We start from the raw sequence: 23,563 nt of genomic DNA on the forward strand, positions 1-23,563 counted from the left end.
CGGGCCATGGGCACTCGGACGCAAAAGGAATAGCGACCAGGTTTCGGACCATTGGCGCTGGCTAGGAATGACCCGGCTTTGGACCATGGGCATTCGAACGCAAGGGAAAGGCGACTCAGTTTTGGACCATGAGCGCTAACAAAGAAGAAGGCAAAGAAGGAAGAAGGAGCGCTAGCAAAGACCCGGTTTCGGACTGGAGGTCATGGTATTGGTGTTGGGTAGTAGCAGTGACGTAGTGAAACAAGCGCCCAAGAGAATGCGCCCATAAGACACGTTTTGAAAGCGAGGCGAGAGAAGACTTGCGGAGCGCTACACGCCGGCACGGGCTTGCCCGTAGCGTGCGCACTGCAATGCCTAAGTGTTGGGAGAGTGTCGAGGGTTGCGCGTCACGGTGTGGTGCCCAGTGGGGCAAACACCTCGAACGCTTTGTGCCCGCCGTGTGCGAGCACCCTCACAGATCGCCAGTAGTACAAGTCCGTTAAGGGCGGTTTACACGCTGCGATCTGGCAATGCAATATCGCTTGAAGTGACATCTCCGGAGACGTCATAAATGTCACTGCCGCGGGTGGAAATCTGAAGACTCGACAAGCAATTTGTGAACAAATTTCAAAACAGGGTCAGTTTGTCGGTTGACTTGTTGATGTTTTGTTTTGCCCTCTTATTTATATTTTATCGCTTTATCGCTTCGTCAACGTTCGCGAAAGTGTGTAACTGAATTCATAAAAATTTACGAAAGTCTGCCATGTCTTTGGCAACTAAAAAATAAAAAATATAGTGATCGTGATAAAAAGGCGGAGGCATACGATGCCATTTAAAAGCAATTTCCTCGACACTGTAACCTCTTCGCACGTTCTTTTTTCGCTTTTTAACCGAAAAGCACAATGGCAAGGCAAACCAATACAATGTTGCTTCCACGGCTGATTCCAACATGTCCAACCGACAAACTGGCACTTGGTTGAAATTTGTTCACAAATTGCACGTCGAGTCTTCAGATTTCCACCCGCGGCAGTGACATTTATGACGTCTCCGGAGATGTCACTTCAAGCGATATTGCATTGCCAGATCGCAGCGTGTAAACCGCCCTTTAGATTGTTGAGGGTCGTGTGTCTTGGTGCGGTGCCTTGATGGCAAACACTTAGCACGCTTTATGCCTACCAAGTGCGCGATTCCTCATAAGTTGCCTAAGGTGACTTAGTGTGGAGAGCTACACGCCGGATCGGGTTTTGCCCGAAGCGTGCACACCGCACATATAAAGGAAGTAATGTATGGGTGGCTTGAGATGCGAGCCCAAGAGTCAGTGGGTACGGAGAAAGACAGAGGAAAGAACGGACGACACGGGCGGAAGCAGACAAACGGCGGTTGAAAAGTTGTCAGCGATGGTATGTATTGGCTGGTTGGGTAGTGGTATCGAGAGCAGCATACTAAAGTTAACGAACAAACACAGACGCGTAAATGGTATGCGTTTGCTGGTGTAGCAGCTGTGTCGAAGGTATAGTACGAAATTCACGATCGAACGTGTTTCGAGCAAGTCAACGAGAACATTGGTGGTGGATAGCGTGGGGTACACGCTGAAGCATCGTCGCGGGCATTCTGGTGTAATCGTTTGAACGGAAAGGTTGTGTGGCTAGATTGAAAAGAAAATGAGTGGAAAATGGATAGTGACAAACGTAGAGGAGGAAAGGCAGCGAGGGAGGATACGGAAGGAGAAAAACGTGTTGATGGGAGCGTGGCCAATTCAACCGTTTGCAGAAGGGTTGCCAGTGCAGGAAAGAAAGGCAGAATGGGGGCGATTTAAACAAGCTTTCGAACGGATTATAGAGTGTAAGGGGATAACATCCCAGAAAATGAAAGTGAATGCGATGAAAATATTTGCGGGGAATTACCTCGTGTCGGTGATTGAGATGAAGGAAGGAAAGGAAAGCGATTACAAGGGCACGATAAGGGCGCTAGATACATACTTCAATAGTATGTGTGATGTATCGAAGGAACGAATGAAGTTGAGGGAGATGATGATGCAGGAAAAAGAGGCTTTCAGCGATTGGGTATTGAGATTGGAAAGACAAGCGCGGTTCTGCGAATTGCAGGAGGATCAAAGAATAGAAGAAATAAGGCAGGCAGTGGTGCGGCGATCGGTGCCAGCGATAGCGGAGAAACTAGGCCTAATGGCAGGAATGATGGAAGACGACTTGCAAATGATAGTCAAAATGGGAGAGAGAATCGATGCGGTTAGACAGGAGAAGCTTGAAGCTGACAAAGCGAAGACAATGGGGGTGGAGAATGCCCAACGAAATGAAGTGGAGGTAAATGCGGTGAAAAAGGAACAAAGTTTTGGTGGACGAGCGGCTCCATTTAGAAGGAACGGACCAGTACGAAGTGTAACTGCGGGGACACACGAAGCGTGAAAACTAGCGTAAAATTAATTTGTAACGTCAAAACGTTTACGCTTCGTGTGGCAGCAAAAAATTAAAAACGAAATGTCAAACGTGTTTACGTTCGTGTTTTTGGTCCAAGAAAATAGAAATAGAAGAGAAATTAATTGATTTCTGAATATTGTTTTCTGTTTTTTCCGATTTTGTTGCTATACCAGCAAATAAGAACTTAAATTATCCTCTGTTTGTAAGCAAAGCGTATGAAAAAAATAATTACGCTCGGGTTTACGGCTCGCGCGAGGCGTAAACGTTTTGACAGCGCCGCAGCAGTTTGGCATTAATCGTTAACGTCAAACTTGTTACGTTACGCATCGTGTGTCCCCGCAGTAAGAGCAGAGAGAGAGTGTTTTAAGTGTGGACTTTCTCACCGTGCAAGGGAGTGTAAGGCATTTACGGCAAAATGCTATAGTTGCGGACGGAGGGGTCATTTTGCGAGAAAGTGCGACAGGAAGGGGCAGAACATGGTGACAAAGAGGGAGGTCTCTCCGAACCAGGTGGTTAAAGGCGACGGTGGTGTTGGAGAGATGTAGGAGATATGCACGACCAATGCTCCCAAAATTATCGTAGACTAATTTTGGTTTGATAAACTTCATATTTTTCAGGAAGGAGAACCGTTGGAGAAGAGAGTAAAAAGGCGAGTGGACGACCCTAGGATGATAAGAGGAAGAATTGGAGCGGAGAGCATCATTTTTCTATTGGACACGGGGGCATCGGTGAACACGGTGACGGAAGGAGCGTGGTGGAACATTAGGGAGGGCTCGACGGCTTGTGTACGAAATTGGACGCCGAATCCGGAGGAGCAACTAAAAGGTTATGGGAATGCGAACAGGCTAGAAACGGAGTGCGCGTTTGAGGCGGTGATAACAGCAGCTGAGGGAGGCAACGGCGTGTTGGCAAAGTTTTTCGTAGTAAAGGGGGCCAACACATCGTTGTTAGGATACGAAACGGCGCAGCAGCTTGGGTTGATTAAGATAGGTACGGACGCGTGCAAGGGAATATATAATATTTGTGAAGAGGCAAGCGGCGAAAAGGAGAAAGAATTCCCCAAAATGTCACTACCGCCGGTGAAGATAAGATTCGATGAGATGGCTGCGCCCAAGCAAATAATCAGATACAACATTCCGAAAGCATTTGAAAAAGCGGTGGGAGAAAGACTGGAGGAGATGGAAAGGAGAAAGATTATAGAGAGAGTGGACAGCAGGAGACACAAACTATCGTTTGTGTCGCCATTAGTGCTGGTGCCAAAAGGAATAAATGACTTTAGGATTGTGGTAGATTTTAGGGAGGTGAATAAGGCGATAGTGAGGGAGCCGTACCCGATGCCGTCGCTGGAGAGGATTTGGGCGAATATACCGAACGGGTCGGGAGCATTATGGTTTTCGAAGATTGACTTGAAAGACGCATATTTTCATGTGGAGCTTTGCGAAAAAGTACGGCATCTAACAACATTTATGACGGCTAATGGATTAATGAGGTATAGAAGGTTACCGTTTGGACTGTCGTGTGCGCCGGAAGTGTTTCAACACGCCATGGAAAGGATTTTTGCTAATTGCAGAAATACGCTGGTATATTTAGACGATTTATTAATACACGCTAGTTCTAAGGAAGATTTAGAGAGGAAAGTAAAGATAGTGAAAGAGGTAGCGTGTAGGGCAGGGTTGACGATAAATGAAATGAAATCCAGTTATAATGTTAATAGGATAGATTTCCTTGGGTTAACTCTGGATGGAGAAGGTATTTTACCAACGAGAGAAAAATTGATAGAAATCCAGGAATTTGAAAGGCCAAAGGATGTAACAGAGCTGAGAAGTTTTTTGGGAATGTTAACTTTTATTAGCCCATTCATTAAAAATTTTTCGCACAGAACTAAATCGTTAAGGGAAAGCATTATACCAGGGAACAAATTTAAGTGGGGAGAGCAACAGCAGAGAGATTTCGAGGAAATGAAGAGGCTGGCTAAGGAAGAGATAGTCAAGAGGGGTTATTTCAAGGAGGAAGACGACACGATTTTGTACACAGATGCATCGCCTTGGGGGCTAGGGGCTGTGCTCGTACAGGAGGATAAAAGTGCGGGTAGACGACGGGTGATAGCCTGTGCGTCTAAAAGCTTAACCAAGACAGAGAGCCGATACCCACAGTTGCATAGGGAAGCGTTAGCCATAGTGTGGGCGATGGAGAGATTTGCATTTTACTTGATAGGCAGGAAATTCTTACTTAAATCGGATAGTGAGGCGCTTATGTTTATGTTGAAAAGAGGGAAAGTTAAAGATGTAGGAAAGCGTATCATGTCTAGGGCAGAAGGTTGGTTTTTGAGAATTCAACATTATGATTTTACGTGTGAGCATATTGCGGGGTCGCAGAATATTGCGGATGCACCGTCTAGATTAGTTGGGCAACGCGAGGTTCCACATTTTGGAAGCGAACGAGAGCCCCACGAATTGTTTAGTGTAGAGGCGGATGTGGAACTGATTGGTAGGCAGAGGTTAGCTTTAACAGCAAAGCAGATTAAGGAGGAGTCGGATAAAGATGAAACACTACAGTTGGTAATGAAGTGGACGGGTAGAGAAGGCAAATGGCCGGAAGAAATTGGAAGATTCTGGCCCTTTGCGAAGGAACTATACGTGCGGGACGGGATGCTTTTAAAACAAGAGAAGCTGGTGCTGCCAGCAACATTGAGTAAAAGGGCGTTGAGTATAGCACACAGGAGCCACCCTGGTATAACAACAATGAAGAATGTGTTACGTTCAGGGTTGTGGTGGCCGGGTATGGATAGGGAAATAGAGTTGTTCGTTAGGAGTTGCCAGGAATGCCAGTTAATCACCGCTGGCGGAATACCAGCGCATATAGAGACAACCGAGTTACCAGAAAACCCGTGGGATTTCGTAGCAATGGACATCTCGACAGTGTCGGAAAAGTGGAAGGCGTTGGTGTTAACGGACTACTACTCAAGGTTTTTGGTGGTGTCACCTATTGGTGGCGCAGATTCGGAAGCAGTAAAACAAGTACTGGATAGAGTGTTCAGAACATGATTGATTTTCAGATTACCTAGCGCCAGAACGGAAAGAATCCAAAGGGAAGACGGGGAGTTGAGAGACAGAGACAGGGTAGCAAAGGTGGCACGTAACGAAAGAGAGGATAAAAGAAGGGGGGCTAAACCGATGGATTTAGGAATAGGTGATAAGGTGCTGGTGATGCAGAGGAGGAGAGAGAAACTGGACCCTCTATACGAGAAAGCGGTACATGAGGTGATAGCAGTGGAGGGAGCCGGTAGAGTAACAATGCGTGACTTGCAGTCAGGGAGAGTGAGGGTGAGAAATATAAAATGTTTAAAAAGGTTTGTGGAGAGGGAAGGAGTGAAGAGTAGAGGAGTAGAAACAGAGGAGGGTTTGGAAAGCAGAGGAGGAATAGTATCAAAGGTTAGGGTAGGAACAAGACAGATTCAAAAACCTAATAGATTAATAGAGACATGAATTGTTGAGATAGTGAATAAGTCGTACTCTGTGTGTGCAAGGGGAGGATGTGGCATATACGAATGAGCTGGCATGAATGTATGTGTGAATTGGCGAGCGGGGAGTCAGTCAGTGTACAGAAATAGAGGAGTACGGTTGTGCACAAGAGCTGCGGGACTACGTGTATAATATATTACCGTACGAGGATATCACAGTTAGGATGTCATCAAGTTAAAGACTAATAGTTGTAGGCGCATGTTTCTGATTGCACAATAAATGGGATGTATTTACGTTAAACCCGCACCGTTTGCCGGAAGCAGTACCGGACTCGTTGGGCGCTTCAGTCTTTACCAGACAGGGCACGTTGAATCATCTGCTCGCTAATTTCCCAGAGACTTTGCTGTAATTGCTCGTCCTTGGATGTGCCCGAAGGATCGCACACGTAACAATTGTTAAAGTACAGTGCGGTCAATCCCGTCAGTTCGTGGGCCGTTGCGCAGTAAATGGTGGTGCTGGCGGCTTGTTGCTGAAATTAAAGAAATCGAGGGCACATTTTCCTTCCGGCAAGCAGCATCCTCCTGTCTATCGTTCTCACCAGTGACTTGGTAAATGGGCGAACCAGGGCAAACAGCATGCGGTAGAACCACCAGTTTCGGGACAGGGCCGACGAAACCATGTTTCCCGGGTGGAGCACAAACACAGAAATTCCTTTTGATTTCCAGCGCTACAAAAAAGGATTTTGAAAGACTCCATTTGAATATATGAAATTGTATAATCAGTTGTTGATTGTAAAACTGTTACTACGGACTGGAGGGTTCATGAGACAGACTTCGAAGGATATCAATAAATTTATGAAAATCCCATTCCCGTATTAGAAACCAGTTTTGGAATCTCCTTTAAAAAGCTAAGATTCGCGAGAGTGCAAAACATTTGGCTTACAATATTTGGCTCACTTCCGACCGCTCGATGAAAGCCCAAACCTCCGACCTCGTGAGTTGTCAGCTGTCAAATGTGCGCGGTTTGCTGTCGACTAGTGCTCTCGCTCTCGCACGTGTGCCGCCGCCAACACCCCGTCACATACCCACCCTTTGGTTGGGGCTCATTTCGCGAATTCTTCTGAAATCCGCACCACGTTACACGGACGTGCGGTGCCAACAGTTCCGTGGGCAAGTACATATTCCCGCTACCACGGTACAGAAGTTGATCAGCGACCATTCCCACGGCGAGTACGGAACGCTGCTCTACATTTACTTTAGAGGTAGTTAATCGTCCAACGGCTGCATTTCTTAGAAAAGGTCTGTCTTCTGCTGTCGTGTTACGGGCGAGAAGGTCGCAGAAGCAGACAGCGGAAAGAGTGAGAAGGGGCAACTAGTCTGTTTCGTTGGTGTCTCCGTTGAACACGGGGAGTGCGAAGGTGGTTTTGGGAAGAAAAAGAACCCGAGAAACGCGACGTAATTCGCAACATTTCAGTGTTGGCCACAATGGGACACCCCATTTTTTATCCTTCGCTTTTGCACTCGCCTGTGTCAGTCCTTCACAACTTTCCGCTGTGACGGGCGCGTGCGAACGACTTCGTGTGCGTGTTAACACGGAAGCCTAGCTCTGTCTCGCTCGCTCGTGCATTATCAAAGTGAGCTGCGTGCGAGCGCCGCTCTTGAGAAATCGCGTACTACGACCACTTCGATTCAATCACACTGCCATCGTTGTGCCACACGTGAAAGTGACTTTTCGAATCCAGTCGAACGGGGTCTGGTGTGCGGTTAGTACGCACCGGACGGAAAAGACGGAAAAGACGGACTTCCACGCGAGGCAGGAGTTAATCGGTACACGCGTACCTTCACCGTCCTTCGCTGAGGCAAAAGGTTACACGCCGCCTTCCTAGGCGTAGAACAGCCTTCGAAAGGTAATAATGGCATTTCGGGGAGCTATTCCACGTTTGCTCAAACGAACGCGTTCGGCGCCACCCCGTTCTCTCGAAGGTCGAAAGTCCACGGCAAAGTACATGTCACGGCGAAAAGACGTTTTTGCCACGGTTGCCCACTGCACACCGATCGGAATCGTGAAATTCAAACTAACCTTAACTCTAAATGCTCTATTTTCAGAGATCGTAACTTTACGTCGACAAACCAGTGCATCCGGGAAACGGACAAGGCAAGGTGGAAGGCAAAACAAATTCCGGCAACCTGAGAGTGAGAAGTGAGCTCGCCGTGTGATCCGTGAGTGAGTAGTGAGCCGATTAGCGCGACTCGACTCTGCGACTACTACTGCACGTGTGCGCCATTCTCTCGTGTGTAACGGTGACCCGTGTGTGAGTTTACGGTGTAACTAGGTTGAACGAGAGCGGAAGAAAACAAAGAAGGATCACCCAAATTTCGCTGTCCTGCCGTCACCGAAGGATTGGTTAGCAACAACACGTAACCGTGCCTGTGCCAGTGTGTGTCCACCGTCGTCACTTCAGTTCCAGTCCTCACCGGACCACAAAAAACCGTGATCGAACCATCAGGTGGCCTCGCCGCGATTGTTTCCTGCCATCAATATTACGCTCTACCTCATGGTCTCTTGTTATCCCTGCGATCGGGAGAGAGATACTAATAGCACAGTGTGAACGGTCGTGTATTTGTGTGCGGCGTACGTGCGCCTTACTCGCCAAGTGGTTCCGATTCGTTTCGAGATTCCGCGAGGTGCGCACTTCTGTGTACGTGTCATCCTCATTAAGGCGACCGGCGGCTCACGGTAACCTGTTTCTGCTCATCATCAAGTGTGTACGCCCGCCTCGTGGTGCATCCTGCGGCACATCCTCGCAAACCCGCTGGCCATCTAAGTTACTGCGATAGAATTACCATTGGAACGTGGTCTTCACTCTTTGCCGATCACACCGCCGCAGCAGTGCAGCAACTCGCGCCTTGTGCCACGTTCGACCGAGAAACGGAACTGTGACCTACAAGTAAACGGCCGCAGCGCCAAACCGTAAGTGCAGAGTAAGTGTTCGACTACGACCGACCAAGGAGAACCCTTGGATTTTGTGACACTTTTCCATGCCTACTGGTTTTGTAATTTAGTCTCAATCCTTTTTTGTTGAGACACAACGGGGCGAGCCGTAATGACCCTACACACCAGTAACAAACGGAACAACCAGCAAACCCACGGCGCACCAATACACTCATGCCCGCGAGGAACCGGCGCGCGCGCGTGTCGCTCGGGGCAAAGAGGGAGACAAATATAGTACAAAACCTCGCCAGCGAAACTCTGCTGCTGGCAAGCATTCAAAAGCCACACCACACGGGAGGTCGTCTGGTCGGGTTATCATTACGACACACTACGATTTGGACTGACCAAGTCTCACCGGCCGCGCTACCGCTGGTTCTGGCATTCTTTATGGTGCACTGCACGCCACGGACCTCGATCGCAGTACAACCCACAGTCATTGAGAAATTAGCCTTGCACGGAGAGAGGTGATCTAATGATCCGTCGGTCGGTGATAAAGGCAGGCGTGAGATTGAACCACACTCGCGGTTTTCTCTCACGTTTCGCTGAAGAAACGAGGACTTGTTTGCATGGCTTTGTTTCTTTCCGGCCATTGTGACGGCAGGCGCAGCAGTTCAATGCCGGAGCCCTAGTCCTTTTGAACCGTTAAAAACAGTAATAAAGCAAGGCGCAGCATGCTGCGTTCGACCTTCAGGCGTTCGCCGTTGCCGCTAATCACAGCTTCGATCCAAAACGTCGATAAGCCCATAACTGATGCTCTAAGAAATCGCAGTAGGCTACTTGTGCAGCAGCTTCAGCTGGGTGAAATGGCTTTTTCTGCCAAACGAAAAACGATAGCGACTAGAGAGGCTTTACGAAAAATGACCGATTCCCCAAAGTTCGCGCGTCCCTATCCTTATCGGTGCACTCCGTTTCGTTTCTTGATTGTCTGTGCCTTAATGTGTTGTTTGTTTCGCGATTGCAAATAACGCGAAGAACGAAAGTAAACTCGCGCACAGCTCGTTACCGATTAAACGCTTTACCGAAACTCTCAGACCGAAAGTTGCCCCAGGCCTACTACTACTACAGGGGTTTCTTTGTTGCACTCGTTTGCTTGGATGTCACTCACTATGATTCATCGAGCCGTGTCACCGCTGGCGCCGTGTTGGCAACCGCACCCGCACGAGGGATTCCTCTTGCTTTCTGACCATTACTCTGCAAATGGCCTTGCTTCACCCATTTCTAATAGCAACTTTCCATCGACCGTAAAGAGGCCTCATGTGCTTCATCACTATCGGTTCGTCAAGGACGTTAATCAACGACAGAACTCCGTCCCGATCATCTTGATCGGTCAGTCAGTCATTGACCATTTTCTGTACCGTTTTTGCTCGGTGGCACTTTGAAGTGAAAAGTGCTCGCGGCACTGTCACTTGCTTAAATTAAAACACGGTACCACTTCTATAACTGGTGCGGTCCCGCGGGTTGCGGGCCGAGATGCTTTCCAATTTCGGGGGTCTCCTATTAAAACGCAATGCAGGCGTGTTGCGCGGTAGTGAAATGGAATTTCGATCACGGATGTGCGGATTGGAAGTGCCTTTGTTACTTTCTCCTAAAGGGGCAGTGTGCGCCCATTGATCATGCCCGATCGAACGTCTGCTGTTGCAGACGATCGCCAGCACTTAATAGGCACGATAGAGATGCCGTACGGAGGAAATGTGTTTTTAAAAAGGACAGACAATTGATCATTTTGAACAGCTTAATCGGTTAGTGATGGTATGTTCTTTTCAAACGCGAACACTCCACTCCTAAGCATTCCGCTAAACAGAAAGAATCATATATCGGATCGACATTTGCACGATCCGATTTGAAAAGGCGATCGGTTAATTAACCGTTGGATTAACCGCATTCCGTACGCGTGGTGTGTGTTACTGTGCACTGAGGGTCCGGCGTTTCTTTTCAGACCCTTTCCACACAGGTGCAGGGAAGTGGTGCCGCAGGCTCACGGCCACGGGGGCATCACGCAAGTAGGCATGTTGAGCTTGGATTTGCTGCCCGGCAACAGTGGAGCCGATCCAAAGAAAGTCCACTTCTCGTTGCCTCAGCTCTCTCACGGTCGTACGCGTATTTTATTACCTCCACGTTCGTATCACACCGAAAACGCGAGCCCCTAACGCGCGCAACCTGAGAGAGAATAGCGGTTTTGAGGATCCGCTATCGAAAACCGCCACATTTTCCGTTCCAACAGCAGGTGCACAGATGTGTGTGTGCGTGTCTGTGTACAGACGATAACGGATTGCCGGCCGCCCTGTACTGCACCTTTGTAAGCGCATTACATTCATTCATGCTCATCGCAGGCGCTGCTAGCTACAATCAGAGACGAAACAGTAGCGAAAGAAACCCGTGGATTCGGCCCCAGTGGCAAGCTGCACATTTTGGAGAGAGGCAATCGAAAGAACCCCCCCCCAAGAAAGTGTCACGCACTCTCGCCACGCGCCACCGCCGATCGAGAGTGCCATTCGACGTCAGCAGAATGACCATTGACCAAAATTAGTCATCCTGCAGAAATTGTGGCAAATTTGCAACCCAGGCAACCACCACCAGGTGTAAAGCCTAGCTCGCGATCGGTCAACGGCGGGAACTAGAAAAACAAGAAACATTCAACTTTCACACACAACCACGGCTCTCGGCTCTCAAGGGTAAAGGATCACATGTTGCGTGCGGTGCGCCATGAAACCAAACGCGGTACAGAAGGAAAACATACGATCACACGGCGGTGGCAAAGAGAGAACGTGGCCGGCAGGCGACTGAATGGTGGGATGGATCTTTCCCCATCGGCGACCCGCACCCAGACGACCTTGTCCAGATGATGGGGCCACTTCGGTTCCCAACTGGGGCTGTACCACGAGCAGCTGATTTTTTGGGGGTAGTCCGCACATAATTCGCGTTTTCCCACGTTCGTTTGGTGGTGCTTGATCTCTACCACAAATCAAAATGCAACCATATTTTGCAAGCGAATCTGTGCGTGCCCGATCCACCTTCCAGTAGCAGCACAAAGAGACCTTTGCTCGATCACGATCGCCTTCTCGCTATCCTGTGAACAGTGTTCTAGTGTTGTGCACACGGGGGAGCGTTGTTTTCGGCTGTCAGTTTCTTCATTTTTAAGACTGTTGAGGGGCGCTCCCCAGCAGCAGAAAGTTTAGCAAAGCCGTGTGACACACACGAAGAGTGAAAGATATGCACGCGAACACACAACATCGCATTCCAAATCGGAGATCGCCGAGAGGAGTTCGCGTAAAAGAGAAGCAAAAAGTGATGCGCACAAGAAAAAGATGATCTCATCGTATTTTTAAATACTCTTTCGAGACCACGACAGCCCCCGAAAATGGAATCGTCGTTACTTCTGCTTCTGGTTGGTGCATGGTGCGCAAAAAAAAGAATCCCCACCATTGGAGTAATATTTTAGCCACAGCATAACATTTGTGGCAGTTCAGCTTTTCACTATTTGTATAATTGTTGTATTTTGTGACTAGTTTAATGTTTCACTTGAGCCTCAAATCTGACAAAGGCACACAATATTGTTAAGTTTTTCACGTACGTACCAAACGTGTACCGACCAGGCAACGAATGGAGTAACGAAGAGATTACTCTCGCTCTCGCAGGGTAAAAAAAGAACAGGGACATAAACAAAAAAGGGATACCGTAGACAGCTCAAAGCGCAGCGGCACCTCACAAACGCACGTAGGCGATACCATTACCGCCACGTGAATGATAAAAATAGCGAAGAGAAAATACGATTCAGCAAAAAAAATGAAGACGCTCCCGTCTTGTGGCGACAAACATTATGCCGCCACCGCGCAGCCAGCCAACAAAGACAACTGAGAAACAACGACCACCGAGGCGGCATTAGGACGTCCCCTGAGTATTCGGCTACACACCTGCCACAAAACGGTCTGTGGCGATAAACGTTTGTGCCTCGTCACCTGGCCGCGGTAGGCACTGATAACGGTGGCGCCCAGTGGGAATGCATGCTTAGCATTAGTAGTATTTGCTCAACAGCTGGCGGTTGCAGCAACTCCTTAAACCTTTTGAGCCATGCATTCGCTGACTTGTCCTTTTTTCATATTTAACCTTTCTTCTCCATTGCAGACTATTTCGCAAGGCCATTCCGCCAGCCATCGACTGATTAGCGTTAAGTCGTGGATCAAACCTGTAAACTAAGTGTTCAAAACATCACCTCAAACCGACGCGGCGTTTGTGTCTCTGGCAAGAGGGAGAACCTGAAACTCTCTCTGCCTCACACGGTAAGCGCTTACCGTGTTGATCCGTTCCAAAAGCACACGCACCCTGGAGCAAGGTGAGATCCGGTGTTGTTCATCAAGGCAATCGGATAAACGGCGGAGAGGTCAGTACCCAGCGCGGCACGAAACATGGCAACGGATAGTGGCGATATCGCCACCGTAACTCCCGGTCTGGTGGCAGCAGCCGAGAAGCAGCAGCAGCAGCTCGAGGATAACAACAACAAACCGCTGCTAACGGTCGGCGCCGATACGGCGGAACAGCAGCCTAGCCTCAACGGTACAGCAGCCCCCGAAGCGCCTGTCGAATGTTTGGCTACCGAGCGTGAAGTGGTCGAAAATAATCTCAACAACAACTTCACCGCCAAGGTAGGTGACACGGCAGCGATCGATGGAACGACGGCGGCGATGGCGGCCTCTTCGGTGGGAAATAATAACTCCGCCGCGGCAACAACACCCGCTGGTCACGCGTCAATTGGGACACGCATACGCCGCACGTCCGAGAAGCTGAACGAGGACACGATCGGGGGCTTGAATGCGCGGAAAAAGTACTCGCTAGATGTGCTGCTCTCGTTGAAGGATTCGGCGATCGGGCGTGAGAAACCGTCCACGATCCCGGACGTGTGCCGGTCGCTACTGAAGGCGAACCCTGGCACGTTCGTGAGCACACGCCACAGTATGGGTGGCGGTGGTGTAGTGGGAGGCGGCGGCGGTCAGGACAACTCCCTGTTGCCCAGCTTCATGAAGGGAATGGGCTTCGGTGGACCGCCACCTCCGTCGTCGTCGTCGGGTGGCGACGGATCGGACGGAGGTCTGCGTCCCCCGATGAACCGCCACCTGTACCGTGGCCGTCTGTCGGCGAAGGAAATGTCAACCCGCTCGAGTGGCGGTCCCGGTTCCGGTGGACCAGCCGGTGGTCTGGACGATCTGGACGGCAAGATGATCAAGCTCAACGTCAACATTGGCGAGGAGGTCAAGCTGAAAGGGTCGGCCAACGCGTGGAAGCCACGCTGGATGCAAAAGACCGAGGAGATGGACGAGGAGCAGCAGAAAACCCAGGAACTGTCGCGTCAGTTCCGGAGCGTGCTAAACAAGTTGACGCCCGAGAACTTTGGGGTACTGATGGAACAGGTCAAAAAGTTTGAGATCGACACCGAGGAGCGGCTGGACAACTGTATCAAGATTCTGTTCGAGAAGGCCATTATGGAGCTGAACTTTTCCGACACGTACGCCCAGATGTGCAAGGAACTGGGCACACTGATCGAGGTGCAGTCGAGCGAGAAGCAGACCACGAACGTGCTCAACTTTAAGCGCAAACTGATTGCCCAGTGCCAGCGCGAGTTCGAGAAGCATCATCTGGAGTGCAAGCGCACCGACACGCTGGCTGAGGAGAACGTGAAGCGCGTGGAAGAGTCGGGCGTTCCGCTGACCGCCGAGGAGCAGGCGGAAATGAAGCTCGAGCTAGAGGAGCAAAAGTACCGCATCCGGAGGCGCGCCCTCGGCACGATCCGCTTCATCGGGGAGCTGTACAAACACGAGCAGCTCCGGGCGAAGGTGATGATTACATGCATGTCGATGCTGCTCAAGGACGATATGCTGGACGAGGAGTCGGTGGAGTGTCTCTGCAAGCTTCTGACCACGATCGGGGCCCGCATCGAGAAGGAGGACGAGCGCTGCCTTCAGGAATGCTTCGCCAAGCTGCAGTCGGTGGCGGAACGCAAAACCCTAATGCCCGGCGGCGAACCGGTCTGCAACCGTATCCGCTTCATGATCATGGACCTGCTCGATCTGCGCAAAGATCGGTGGCAGCCGCGTCGCGCACTGGCTACCCCCAAAACGCGTGAACAGATTCAGCGCGAGGTCGAGGCGGAAGAAAACAAGAACTGGGTGCTCAACTACAACCTGCCACGGGGCGGTGGTGGTGGTGGCGGTGGTAACCACCGGCACGATTACAACCAAAACGATGGTGGTCGGGGCGGCGGCGGTGGTGGCGGTGCTTCGAAAAACAAACGATTCGTTGACGAGGACGGTTTCGTACAGCCCGTGTCTACGCGCAACCCCTGGACAATGCCTGCTATCGACCCGAAGAAAATCAACCTCTCGGTATGTTCGGTGGCGCCGCATGACAATCACCGAGCGTTTGGAACTGATTCCTGTGTCCGTTCTTTTCTCCGGCAGGTTTCAAAGGCAGCGGAAGAAACGCGTCTCGGGTCAGCGTCCATGTTCCAGGGCTGGGGCAAAACGAATGTATTTGCGTCGCTCAATACGGGCGATCAGGCGGCGGCGGCCGCTCCGGCTCCCAGTTTCTTCGGTGCTTCCGGCCCGATGGGTGGTGGCGGCGGTAAGGGTTCGGGAGGATCGCATAAAAAGTCCGGTGGTGGTGGTGGTGGTGGCGGCGGCGGCGGCGGTGGCAATAATTCCAAAAAGCAGCACTACCATGGCCGCAGTAGCAGTCACTTCTGATAGGCAGCGTGTCCTGATGTTGCGGGTTGGGAACAGAGAGACTGATCCGGCAAAGAACCCGCACAACGCTCCGGTCTGTTTGCTGCGCGCGCACCCCCTTTACTTATTTTCGCTTCGATTCTATTTTGTTAAATGTTTAATCCTTCCGGATGGCGGCTTCCGCGTTGCGCTCTGGACCCTTGTTTTTTTGTATCCCTTTACTACCAGCTCGGCACCATCAGTAGTATAATCAATTCTCCTTAACAATCGATACGAAACAGAGTAAAATTCCCTATCTTGATTGCCATTTTCCCGAGAGCCACAGGGTCCCCTCTGATCGCTGAGCGACACAGTGGTAGAATTATCAAATTCCCGAAATGCAATTCACCATTATGGGACAATGTAAACCACGCACTGTGTATGAGAATTTCTCTTCTTCTTCGTGTATAGGCTCAAAACAGTTTAAAGTCATCTTTAAACTGCTCCTCATCAGGGATGGTGGTATCCGTGGCCCAGCGGTTGGCTGGCCCAATGATTAACAGAATGCGGATGGGCACAGACGCCCGAAATAAAGCCTCAAAATATTGTGTATTAGGAAAGGTAAACTGAACTGCTGTGCGACCGCACAGCGATAGAAAACGAAATGATGCCACGCAGCAGTTCCTTGCTAAACAGTTGGATTATCCGGCACGACTATGTGGAAATGGGTGGAAAAGGAAGCGACGCCCGATCCGAGATTATATACTCGATAAAATACATAAAACAAACTAAACGTAAATACATATATATACATACGGTTTAACATAGGTAGGAAGCAAACAATTGTGAGAGAACGAGAGAGAGAGACAGGACACTCTAACCAAAATACCAACTACTTCCGTTCGTGGCGACTCCACGAAAGTGGGTTTCCCGCCCTGCCGGGTGCCAGTGTAACCCGCGATACTTCCCGATAACCCGATTGTTATAGGATTGCTTAATGTAGATCGCAGATAGATCAAAGAAGATCAAAGAAAAGACGGACATTGCTGGACTAGCGGCGCAACACACAATTGTCAGCGTGTAAATAGAACCGAAAAACGGAAACCAATAAAAAAAAACATCAATTAAGCTTCAACTAGTGAATTAGGGAATATTAAATGAGATGGAACTGCGCCTGGATTGTGAGGAGGGCCGATAGGTGGGTGGTATGGTACGCCAGCGCCTCGATCACGTGTTTTTCTTTACATTTTACCCTTTTATTTTAATAGTAATCAAGAGATAGCAAAAATAACTAATGGTCTTTGGAAGCTGCAACACCTCTGGTGCTGCGGCAGGGCTTAGGATACACAATTTAAAGATGGTACACTTAAGAAGCAACACACAGCAGAGAAAACAACATAAAAAGTCGCAAAAAAAGCTAGATTTTAAGGCTCTATTAGAAGATAATTTAGGATTTGAAAATTCAATTGAACAGTCGACTCGTAGTGGGCAGATCATCAGATACGAAAGATCGCAATAATGATCATACTCAGACACACATACAAGTCTGAGACGACGCGCGATCACCACCCTCCTCGATCATTTCGAGTTACTATTAACCATTCACTTAATAATCGAGAATTGGCGATCGATCCGCCAACGAACACTCGTGTGGTGATCGAATGTTCCGCGACCGTGAAGAACCGCGACAGCGGGTTCGACATTCTTGCAAACACAGGGCGCAAAGAGACGGTCCCAACACACAGAAGAGCGGCTCTTAAGAAGGCGCGTAAAAAGTAAGGTCCGCTATCACAAACTTTCGCCGTTTCTTTTCAACTTCTTCTGTTCCGATAAACTTATGTAAAAGTAGCTATTAAATGTAAATAAACAAATGCCTCCGTTTGTACCAGCAAAAGCTTGTTCCAAGGTGCTGTCTAGTTCCATGAATCTTCTCTTTCGTTTTTGATCGGTAATAGAAAAACCCTACATCTGAAACGGAGTTGATCATCAATCTGAGCCTGTTCCTCTCGGACGCGGCTAAGAGGGTTTCGTACGGAGTCCGTGTCTCAGATGTCTATGTGAGTACTGAGAGTTCCATAAATTTCGAACGATCACATCACACCCCCCTTAGCCGGCCAGAAAGGTGGATTTCCATTTTATCAATCGCTTCTGACGGGAAGATAACGATAAGCGCGATTTCACACTTACCTTAGCCAGTTCCATTGCGAACAGCACGTTGCATAGTTTGGAAGTGTTGTACGCCAACATGCTCCAGAATTTTGCCGGCGGTGGACACAGATCGCTCTCGCTGAGGCCGCTCGCCGGCAATGTGCTCATTCGATGCGATTCCGATGAAACGACCACAATGCGCGACGTGTGGTCGAACAAATCCGTCAGCAGGTTCGTCAGCTGGAAATGCGCCAAATGGTTCACCTGGAACGTACGTTCGTAGCCATCCTCGGTGAGGGAATGTGGAAGGGCAAACACGCCAGCGTTCAGTATCAGCAAATCGATGTGCCTGGACGGTGGGAAGGGTAAAGAATTTTGCTTACAACACGACAAAGGACATTACGAACATTCCGGAATGGTGTAGATTACTTGCAAAGCTTTCGCACTTCTTGGGCGCATCGCTGGCTGGACCGCAGACTGGCAAGATCCAGTGGAACGAACTTGCACCGTAAACCGGCAGCTTCCTTCTCTTGGCATATTCGCCCGATGGCAGCCTTCGTGGACTGTTCGTCACGGCACGCAAAGAGAACCTCACAACCGTGCAGTGCCAGCGAGCGAGCCGTTTCGAACCCAATTCCGGTGTTCGCGCCCGTAATTAGTGCCACTTTGCCGCTGAGATCCCTTCCGTGAAGAATCTGCAGTGCGTTAGTGCCACTATCGAACCGTTGGCGCAGTTCACCGACCTGTGTCGGTGCCTCTTCGACCGCAAACGCTAGTCTCGGATCGATGTACGATTTGCGTTGGGTTTTTTCGTCCACGAAAATCACCTTTCCGGTACCTTCTTCGATCTGGCGCGACCAACCGATTGGGAGATCGCCGGACACACGCTTCATTTTTCCGGTCCGCGGATGGCTCCACTGAGTGGTCTTGCTTTGGTGGCTTTGGAGTTGCAAGTAGATTATAGTCAGATGCTGGGAGTGTTGTTGGAAAACATTCAAACTACGTACTTTACATAGTAAACGAACCCGTCGCTGGTGGCACGTTCTTCCCATGCCGGTGGCAGCTCGTCCTCCGAGTCAGACTCCGGCATTTGCACCGGCATCGTTGGTGATCAGCTTTTTACTATTTTCTTTCGTTTGCAAATCTACGGAACAATTTCCAGTAACCGATTGCAAAAGTGGACTCAAACTGATGACACCAAGTGACACAACTGTCAAATCCGACGGCGGCGGAATTTATCGTTTTGAACTCTCGTTGTTTTTATGCATTGGAGGCTTATTTCACGCGCGCTCGAAAGGTTTCAGTTTATCGCAGTGTTTTTATTCGATTCCTAGTGTTATTAGGTACAATGGTAGCTGTTTTATCGAAACGTAATGTACGAGCATTAAATGATCAATAAAAGGCTGGAACACCGTTCATTTAAAGAGTGCACAGTGAAGACGTGTCAAAAAAGTGGTGAAAACAAGAGCACCGAAAAGAGAACACGAAGTTCGCGAATGTCAAATCGCTGCTTATCGTTTAAATGTCTTTCTTTTCCTCCCGAAGCACTGCGAAGGAAACACGCGTGATTCTGTGAATTGTAACCGCAGCCTTCGAAATGGTAATTATCTCGTGGTTTTGCTTTATTAAAAGTGTTACCGATGGTTCCCCGCAATGCGCGATGGATCGGTGATGGAAATTCGTTCACTTTTGCCGTTCGTGTACCGAATGAAACCGATTGTCGCGGCGGCTCCTTCCGCAGGCCGACATCGTGGTGTGTTTATGCCATCATGTCAAAACCTTAGGGGGTTAGGGAAACACCGTTGGACGCGATCGACGTTCCCAGAATGCTTTACGAGAAGACCATCTCCACTAACTCTGCCGATTTTTATCATTGCAGACGAAAGGTACTTCCAGCTTTGGAAAGCGCCACAACAAAACCCACACGTTGTGCCGCCGATGTGGCCGCTCGTCGTACCACATTCAGAAGCATACTTGCTCCCGCTGCGGCTACCCCGCAGCTAAGATCCGATCATGTAAGTATTCAGGAAAATGAAATATTCTGAATCCCACTTCATTCACGCCTTTCCTTCTGGTTGCAGACAATTGGTCGGTTAAGGCCAAGAGGAGGAAGACCACTGGCACTGGCCGTATGCGCCACCTGAAGGTAGTGCGTCGCCGTTTCCGCAATGGTTTCCGCGAGGGGCAGGTAGCGAAGCCTCGCAAGGCCACCGCCTGAAGTGTGTGAAGCCGTCTATCGACGAGGGTTGAAGCAATCCTTCGTTGAGTTTTGTTTTTCACCAACTATATCTCTTGAGGAAACGAAATAAATAGCACTGGGGAAAAACTAATTTTTGAGAATTTACATGCTGTCGGTACTTAAGTCGTTCCACTGAGAGAAAGAAACTACCCAGGACCTCCGCTATTATTGTCACACTTTAGTTGCGAATTCCACTAGAGAAGCGCCCCGAAGCTGACAGCTGTAGCGATTTTGTGTCGGTAGACACAGTTCTGCGTTGCGCGAAGACATCGCTTGTTTATCCTGCTCGCTCGCTTTACAACCACCTTATTACTGCATGGCGCAAATAGAAATCGAGCCATTCCAGGCGAATGACCCGGTGTCGTCGTCCTACAGTGAAGCTGGTATCGAGCGAATCGCTGCAAAAGACATAACATACTCCGAATTTTTCACTCGTTTCATGCGCCCGAACCGGCCTGTCATTCTAACGTCCATCGCACAGAATTGGGAGTGCTTCAACCATTGGATCGATCGATCGGTAGATCCGAGTCAGCTCGACGTGCAGTACCTGAAAAGCAAGCTGCCCAATCTGTCGGTTCCGGTGGCCGACTGCGAGACGCAGCGATACAATGCACACGAGAAGCTTGAGGTTAAGTTGTATGATTTTCTGGACAGCTGGCAGAGCCCGTCCGAGAACAGTAAACGCGGTCGATATTACCTGAAAGACTGGCATCTACGCAGTATGGTACCGGAATACGGATTCTACGAAACGCCTCATTTCTTCGCCTCGGACTGGCTGAACGAGTACTTACTCGAGCGAGGCTTGGATGACTATCGGTTTGTGTATATCGGAGCCAAAGGCACATGGACCGCTTTTCATGCGGACGTATTTGGATCGTACAGCTGGTCGGTGAACATCGGCGGCCGGAAGCTCTGGTACTTCCTTCCGCCATCAGAAGAGCAGAAGCTGGCCGACTGCTGGCGGAACCTTCCCTTTCGCGTGACCGAGCGAAGCCTTCAGGATGCAGGCGTTAAGTTTTACGCCGTGCAGCAACAACCAGGCGAAGCGGTATTCGTGCCCACGGGCTGGTACCACCAAGTATTGAACGTAGAGGATGCCATTTCCGTAAATCATAACTGGTTCAACGGCTGTAATGTGGCCACCTTGTGGAGGAACCTTCGCAGCGCGCTCTGCGATGTTCGGCGTGAGATTGACGATTGCCGAGATATGGAAAACTTTGACGAACACTGTCAGCTAATGTTAAAGGCCAGTTTTGGTATGAATTATGCCGACTTCTTTGCCATCATCTACCACATCGGTGATAAAAGGTTGAAGTGGCTCAAGGACGATGGCGTCGAAATGAAACAGTACCATTACACCATGGGTAGACATCACGCAGTATTCGATCTAGTCAGCATAGCGAATCTTTTGTCTGAGGTGGTGGAGTTAAATCATTTGGCATCCTACCGAGAGATGCAGAACACCGTTGCAAGCTACCTCGAACGAATAAAGCAAGCCATTGCCTCGGTGTAGAAAACCCACTATTTACCATTGTTTTATTATGGTAGTTAAAACTTACAACTAGTTAACATCAGTTAAAATGAGTCCTCACAGCTTTGGGGCAGTGGATAACAAAACGACGCCTTCTTCGTGCAGGCGAACAATTTGAGGAAGATCGATGCCTACTTCGCCCAGAATTTCAACAGTCATTTCTAGGTCATCGCGCTTCTTGGATAGTGCGCCTGAAGCAGCCGGCGTGCGACTCAGCTTTGGTGCCGGTGTTGGTATTGTCGCATCATCCGTGGTTTTCAGGGGATCCAGGAACACTTCCCGGTCGCGGTTGTGCGCATACGATGCCACTTCGTCCAACTCGAGCACGGGGAAAACACAGGCGTCCGTTGTCTCGAATATCGCCATCCATTCGTCTCGCGTTTTGGTGCGAAAAATGTCCTCAAATTGTTTCTTGCGTTCCTCTTCGTGCCCAAACTGCGGCAACTCGGGATCTAAGCCAAGCCCTTCCAGCAACTGCTGGTAGAATCGATGCTCTATCGCGCCAACGGAAACAAATTTACCATCTTTCGTTTCGTACGTATCGTAAAAGTGTGCGCCTCCGTCGAGCATATTGTCTCCCCGTGGCTTTCCCCACAGTGGAAGACCCTGCGAGCGAAACAACCAACTGCCGACGTAGGCCGCTCCCTCGACCATCGCATTATCAACTATTTGACCCTTTCCAGACCGGTGCCGCTCAACTATCGCCGCCAGTATACCGAAAGCGCACATTAGACCACCGCCCGCAAAATCGGCCACCAGATTGATCGGTGCATACGGTTTGCTGGCCGCGCGACCCAATAGCGAGAGAACCCCCGAAAGTGCAACGTAATTAATGTCGTGTCCGGCGCGGGCGGCGTGGGAGCCGGTTTGCCCAAAGCCCGTCAGTCGCGCGTAGATGAGTCGTGGATTGTCTCGTAGGAGCGTTGCCGGGGACAGACCTAGTTTCTCCATAACACCCGGCCGAAACGGTTCTATCATCACGTCCGATCTTCGACACAGCGACCGTACCATTTCTATTGCTTTCGGTTTTTGCAGATTCAATGCCAGCGTACGTTTTCCTCCTTGCAGAACGTCCAGCGAATTCCTGGGAGTCTGTTGATAAGTGAAAGCTGATAAGAATTACAGCGACATAAAATGTTAAGCATTGTTACCATATCGATGCGTGTTACCGTTGCTCCGAAATCGGCTAGCAGCATACCGCAAAACGGTCCCGGCGCAAGACCCACGAATTCAATTACTTTTAAACCTTGCAGAGCCATCGCTGAAATTATCTATCTAAGTAGGAACTCTGAACAGAACTGAAGGAATATGAACTTTGGATCGGTGAATTTGTTGAACCATTTCAGCATTTCGTTTTCACTCTGATAATGTTGCCAGATGTTACAATGTTGTTTCAAAACTGCAGCTCCCTTTCTGTTATGCGGAATGAATATTTTCTACGTCCAAATTGAATTGAAAATTGAAAATTGTGAATGAAAATTGAAACTAAATCCTGTACATTATTGTTCCCCTTGAAGCTTAGAACGATAGAATGCGAGCCAACCCTGTCGCCACATTTGACAGCATGCGAAAGGGTTGGAAATCGAAGCCCACTCACACATGCACACATTCTCTCCTCCTTTATTCACCACTTTATTATTCACCACTTTATTCAGCTAGTGGAAGTGGAACGTGAGGAAAAATTCCACAGCTCATTCGTTGGTTGGCGAGAGCGTCACAGTTTTGTTTCGATTTAGTTTTATTTTTGTTTAGTTTTAGTTCAGTTTGATGTTTGTAACTTACCCGTCGACCGTTTTACCATCGAAAGTAAATGCAGTGATAGTGCGATGGCGTTCTTTTCCGGTTCCAGTGCGATTTCGTTTCATGTTCGTTTCTTCGGTGCGCTGAGCTTCGTTTTCTCGCTGTGCTGTGTTTCTGATCGCGTGTCTTCTTCCCGTCCAGTACAGTTAAAGTGCTGACCCTCCCCGCCCACTGAGCAGGATACGGGTCGGGAGTCGGGAGTTGCTGGCGCTCGTAAAATAGCATTTTAATAACTGGCGGGCCCGAGCGCGAAGAAAGCGAAGAAGGCGCAAAACTGGCCAATGCCA

General features: G+C 49.4%; 6 protein-coding genes across 11 annotated transcripts in view; 4 read left to right on the forward strand and 2 right to left on the reverse strand.

Annotated features, from left to right (window-relative positions):
* The window catches only part of LOC131208331 (uncharacterized protein K02A2.6-like), a 6,459-nt gene extending 290 nt beyond the window's left edge, over nt 1-6,169 (forward strand). The window contains exons 1-2 of one of the 4 annotated variants that reach the window (XM_058201036.1): nt 1,254-1,379; nt 3,032-6,169. In XM_058201036.1, the coding sequence (XP_058057019.1) occupies nt 1,266-1,379; nt 3,032-5,458 (2,541 nt within the window). In that variant the 5' untranslated portion in view covers nt 1,254-1,265 and the 3' untranslated portion in view covers nt 5,459-6,169. Of the gene's footprint in view, nt 1-1,253; nt 1,380-2,801; nt 2,956-3,031 lie in introns of those variants that run through there. The other 3 variants (XM_058201039.1, XM_058201037.1, XM_058201040.1) reach the window with 3 other exon arrangements.
* On the reverse strand, nt 6,149-18,851 carry LOC131208345 (WW domain-containing oxidoreductase). Its single transcript, XM_058201060.1, has 5 exons — nt 18,714-18,851; nt 18,136-18,645; nt 17,746-18,055; nt 6,474-6,602; nt 6,149-6,404 (listed from the first exon to the last, which is right to left on the reverse strand). Exons 1-5 carry the CDS (start codon nt 18,806-18,808, stop codon nt 6,219-6,221), a joined length of 1,230 nt encoding a protein of 409 aa, XP_058057043.1. The 5' UTR covers nt 18,809-18,851; the 3' UTR covers nt 6,149-6,218.
* Nucleotides 7,011-17,442, forward strand: LOC131208335 (eukaryotic translation initiation factor 4 gamma 1-like). Of its 3 annotated transcripts, none has more exons than XM_058201046.1 (4): nt 7,011-7,136; nt 7,981-8,856; nt 12,989-15,240; nt 15,316-17,442. In XM_058201046.1, the coding sequence occupies exons 3-4, from the start codon at nt 13,270-13,272 to the stop codon at nt 15,598-15,600; spliced, it is 2,256 nt and encodes a 751-aa protein (XP_058057029.1). In that variant the 5' UTR covers nt 7,011-7,136; nt 7,981-8,856; nt 12,989-13,269; the 3' UTR covers nt 15,601-17,442. The 3 variants fall into 3 exon arrangements, with proteins under 3 accessions (XP_058057029.1, XP_058057028.1, XP_058057031.1); XM_058201045.1 differs by lacking the exon at nt 7,011-7,136 and adding an exon at nt 7,670-7,781; XM_058201048.1 differs by lacking the exon at nt 7,011-7,136 and adding an exon at nt 7,670-7,781 and having other exon boundaries at nt 7,981-8,845.
* A 376-nt stretch (nt 18,852-19,227) lies between the features above and the next one.
* LOC131208363 (large ribosomal subunit protein eL37A) lies at nt 19,228-20,036 on the forward strand. Its single transcript, XM_058201090.1, has 3 exons — nt 19,228-19,306; nt 19,586-19,721; nt 19,788-20,036. The coding sequence occupies exons 1-3, from the start codon at nt 19,304-19,306 to the stop codon at nt 19,922-19,924; spliced, it is 276 nt and encodes a 91-aa protein (XP_058057073.1). The 5' UTR covers nt 19,228-19,303; the 3' UTR covers nt 19,925-20,036.
* A 225-nt stretch (nt 20,037-20,261) lies between these two features.
* LOC131207993 (2-oxoglutarate and iron-dependent oxygenase JMJD4 homolog) lies at nt 20,262-21,458 on the forward strand. The gene has a single exon (XM_058200631.1). The coding sequence runs from the start codon at nt 20,262-20,264 to the stop codon at nt 21,456-21,458; it is 1,197 nt and encodes a 398-aa protein (XP_058056614.1).
* Nucleotides 21,459-21,474: 16 nt separating this feature from the next.
* Nucleotides 21,475-22,981, reverse strand: LOC131208346 (alpha-methylacyl-CoA racemase). Its single transcript, XM_058201061.1, has 2 exons — nt 22,628-22,981; nt 21,475-22,568 (listed from the first exon to the last, which is right to left on the reverse strand). Exons 1-2 carry the CDS (start codon nt 22,733-22,735, stop codon nt 21,534-21,536), a joined length of 1,143 nt encoding a protein of 380 aa, XP_058057044.1. The 5' UTR covers nt 22,736-22,981; the 3' UTR covers nt 21,475-21,533.
* Nucleotides 22,982-23,563: the final 582 nt, after the last annotated feature.

This window comes from Anopheles bellator, chromosome 2 (genome assembly GCF_943735745.2).
Source record: "Anopheles bellator chromosome 2, idAnoBellAS_SP24_06.2, whole genome shotgun sequence".
NCBI lineage: Eukaryota > Metazoa > Arthropoda > Insecta > Diptera > Culicidae > Anopheles > Anopheles bellator.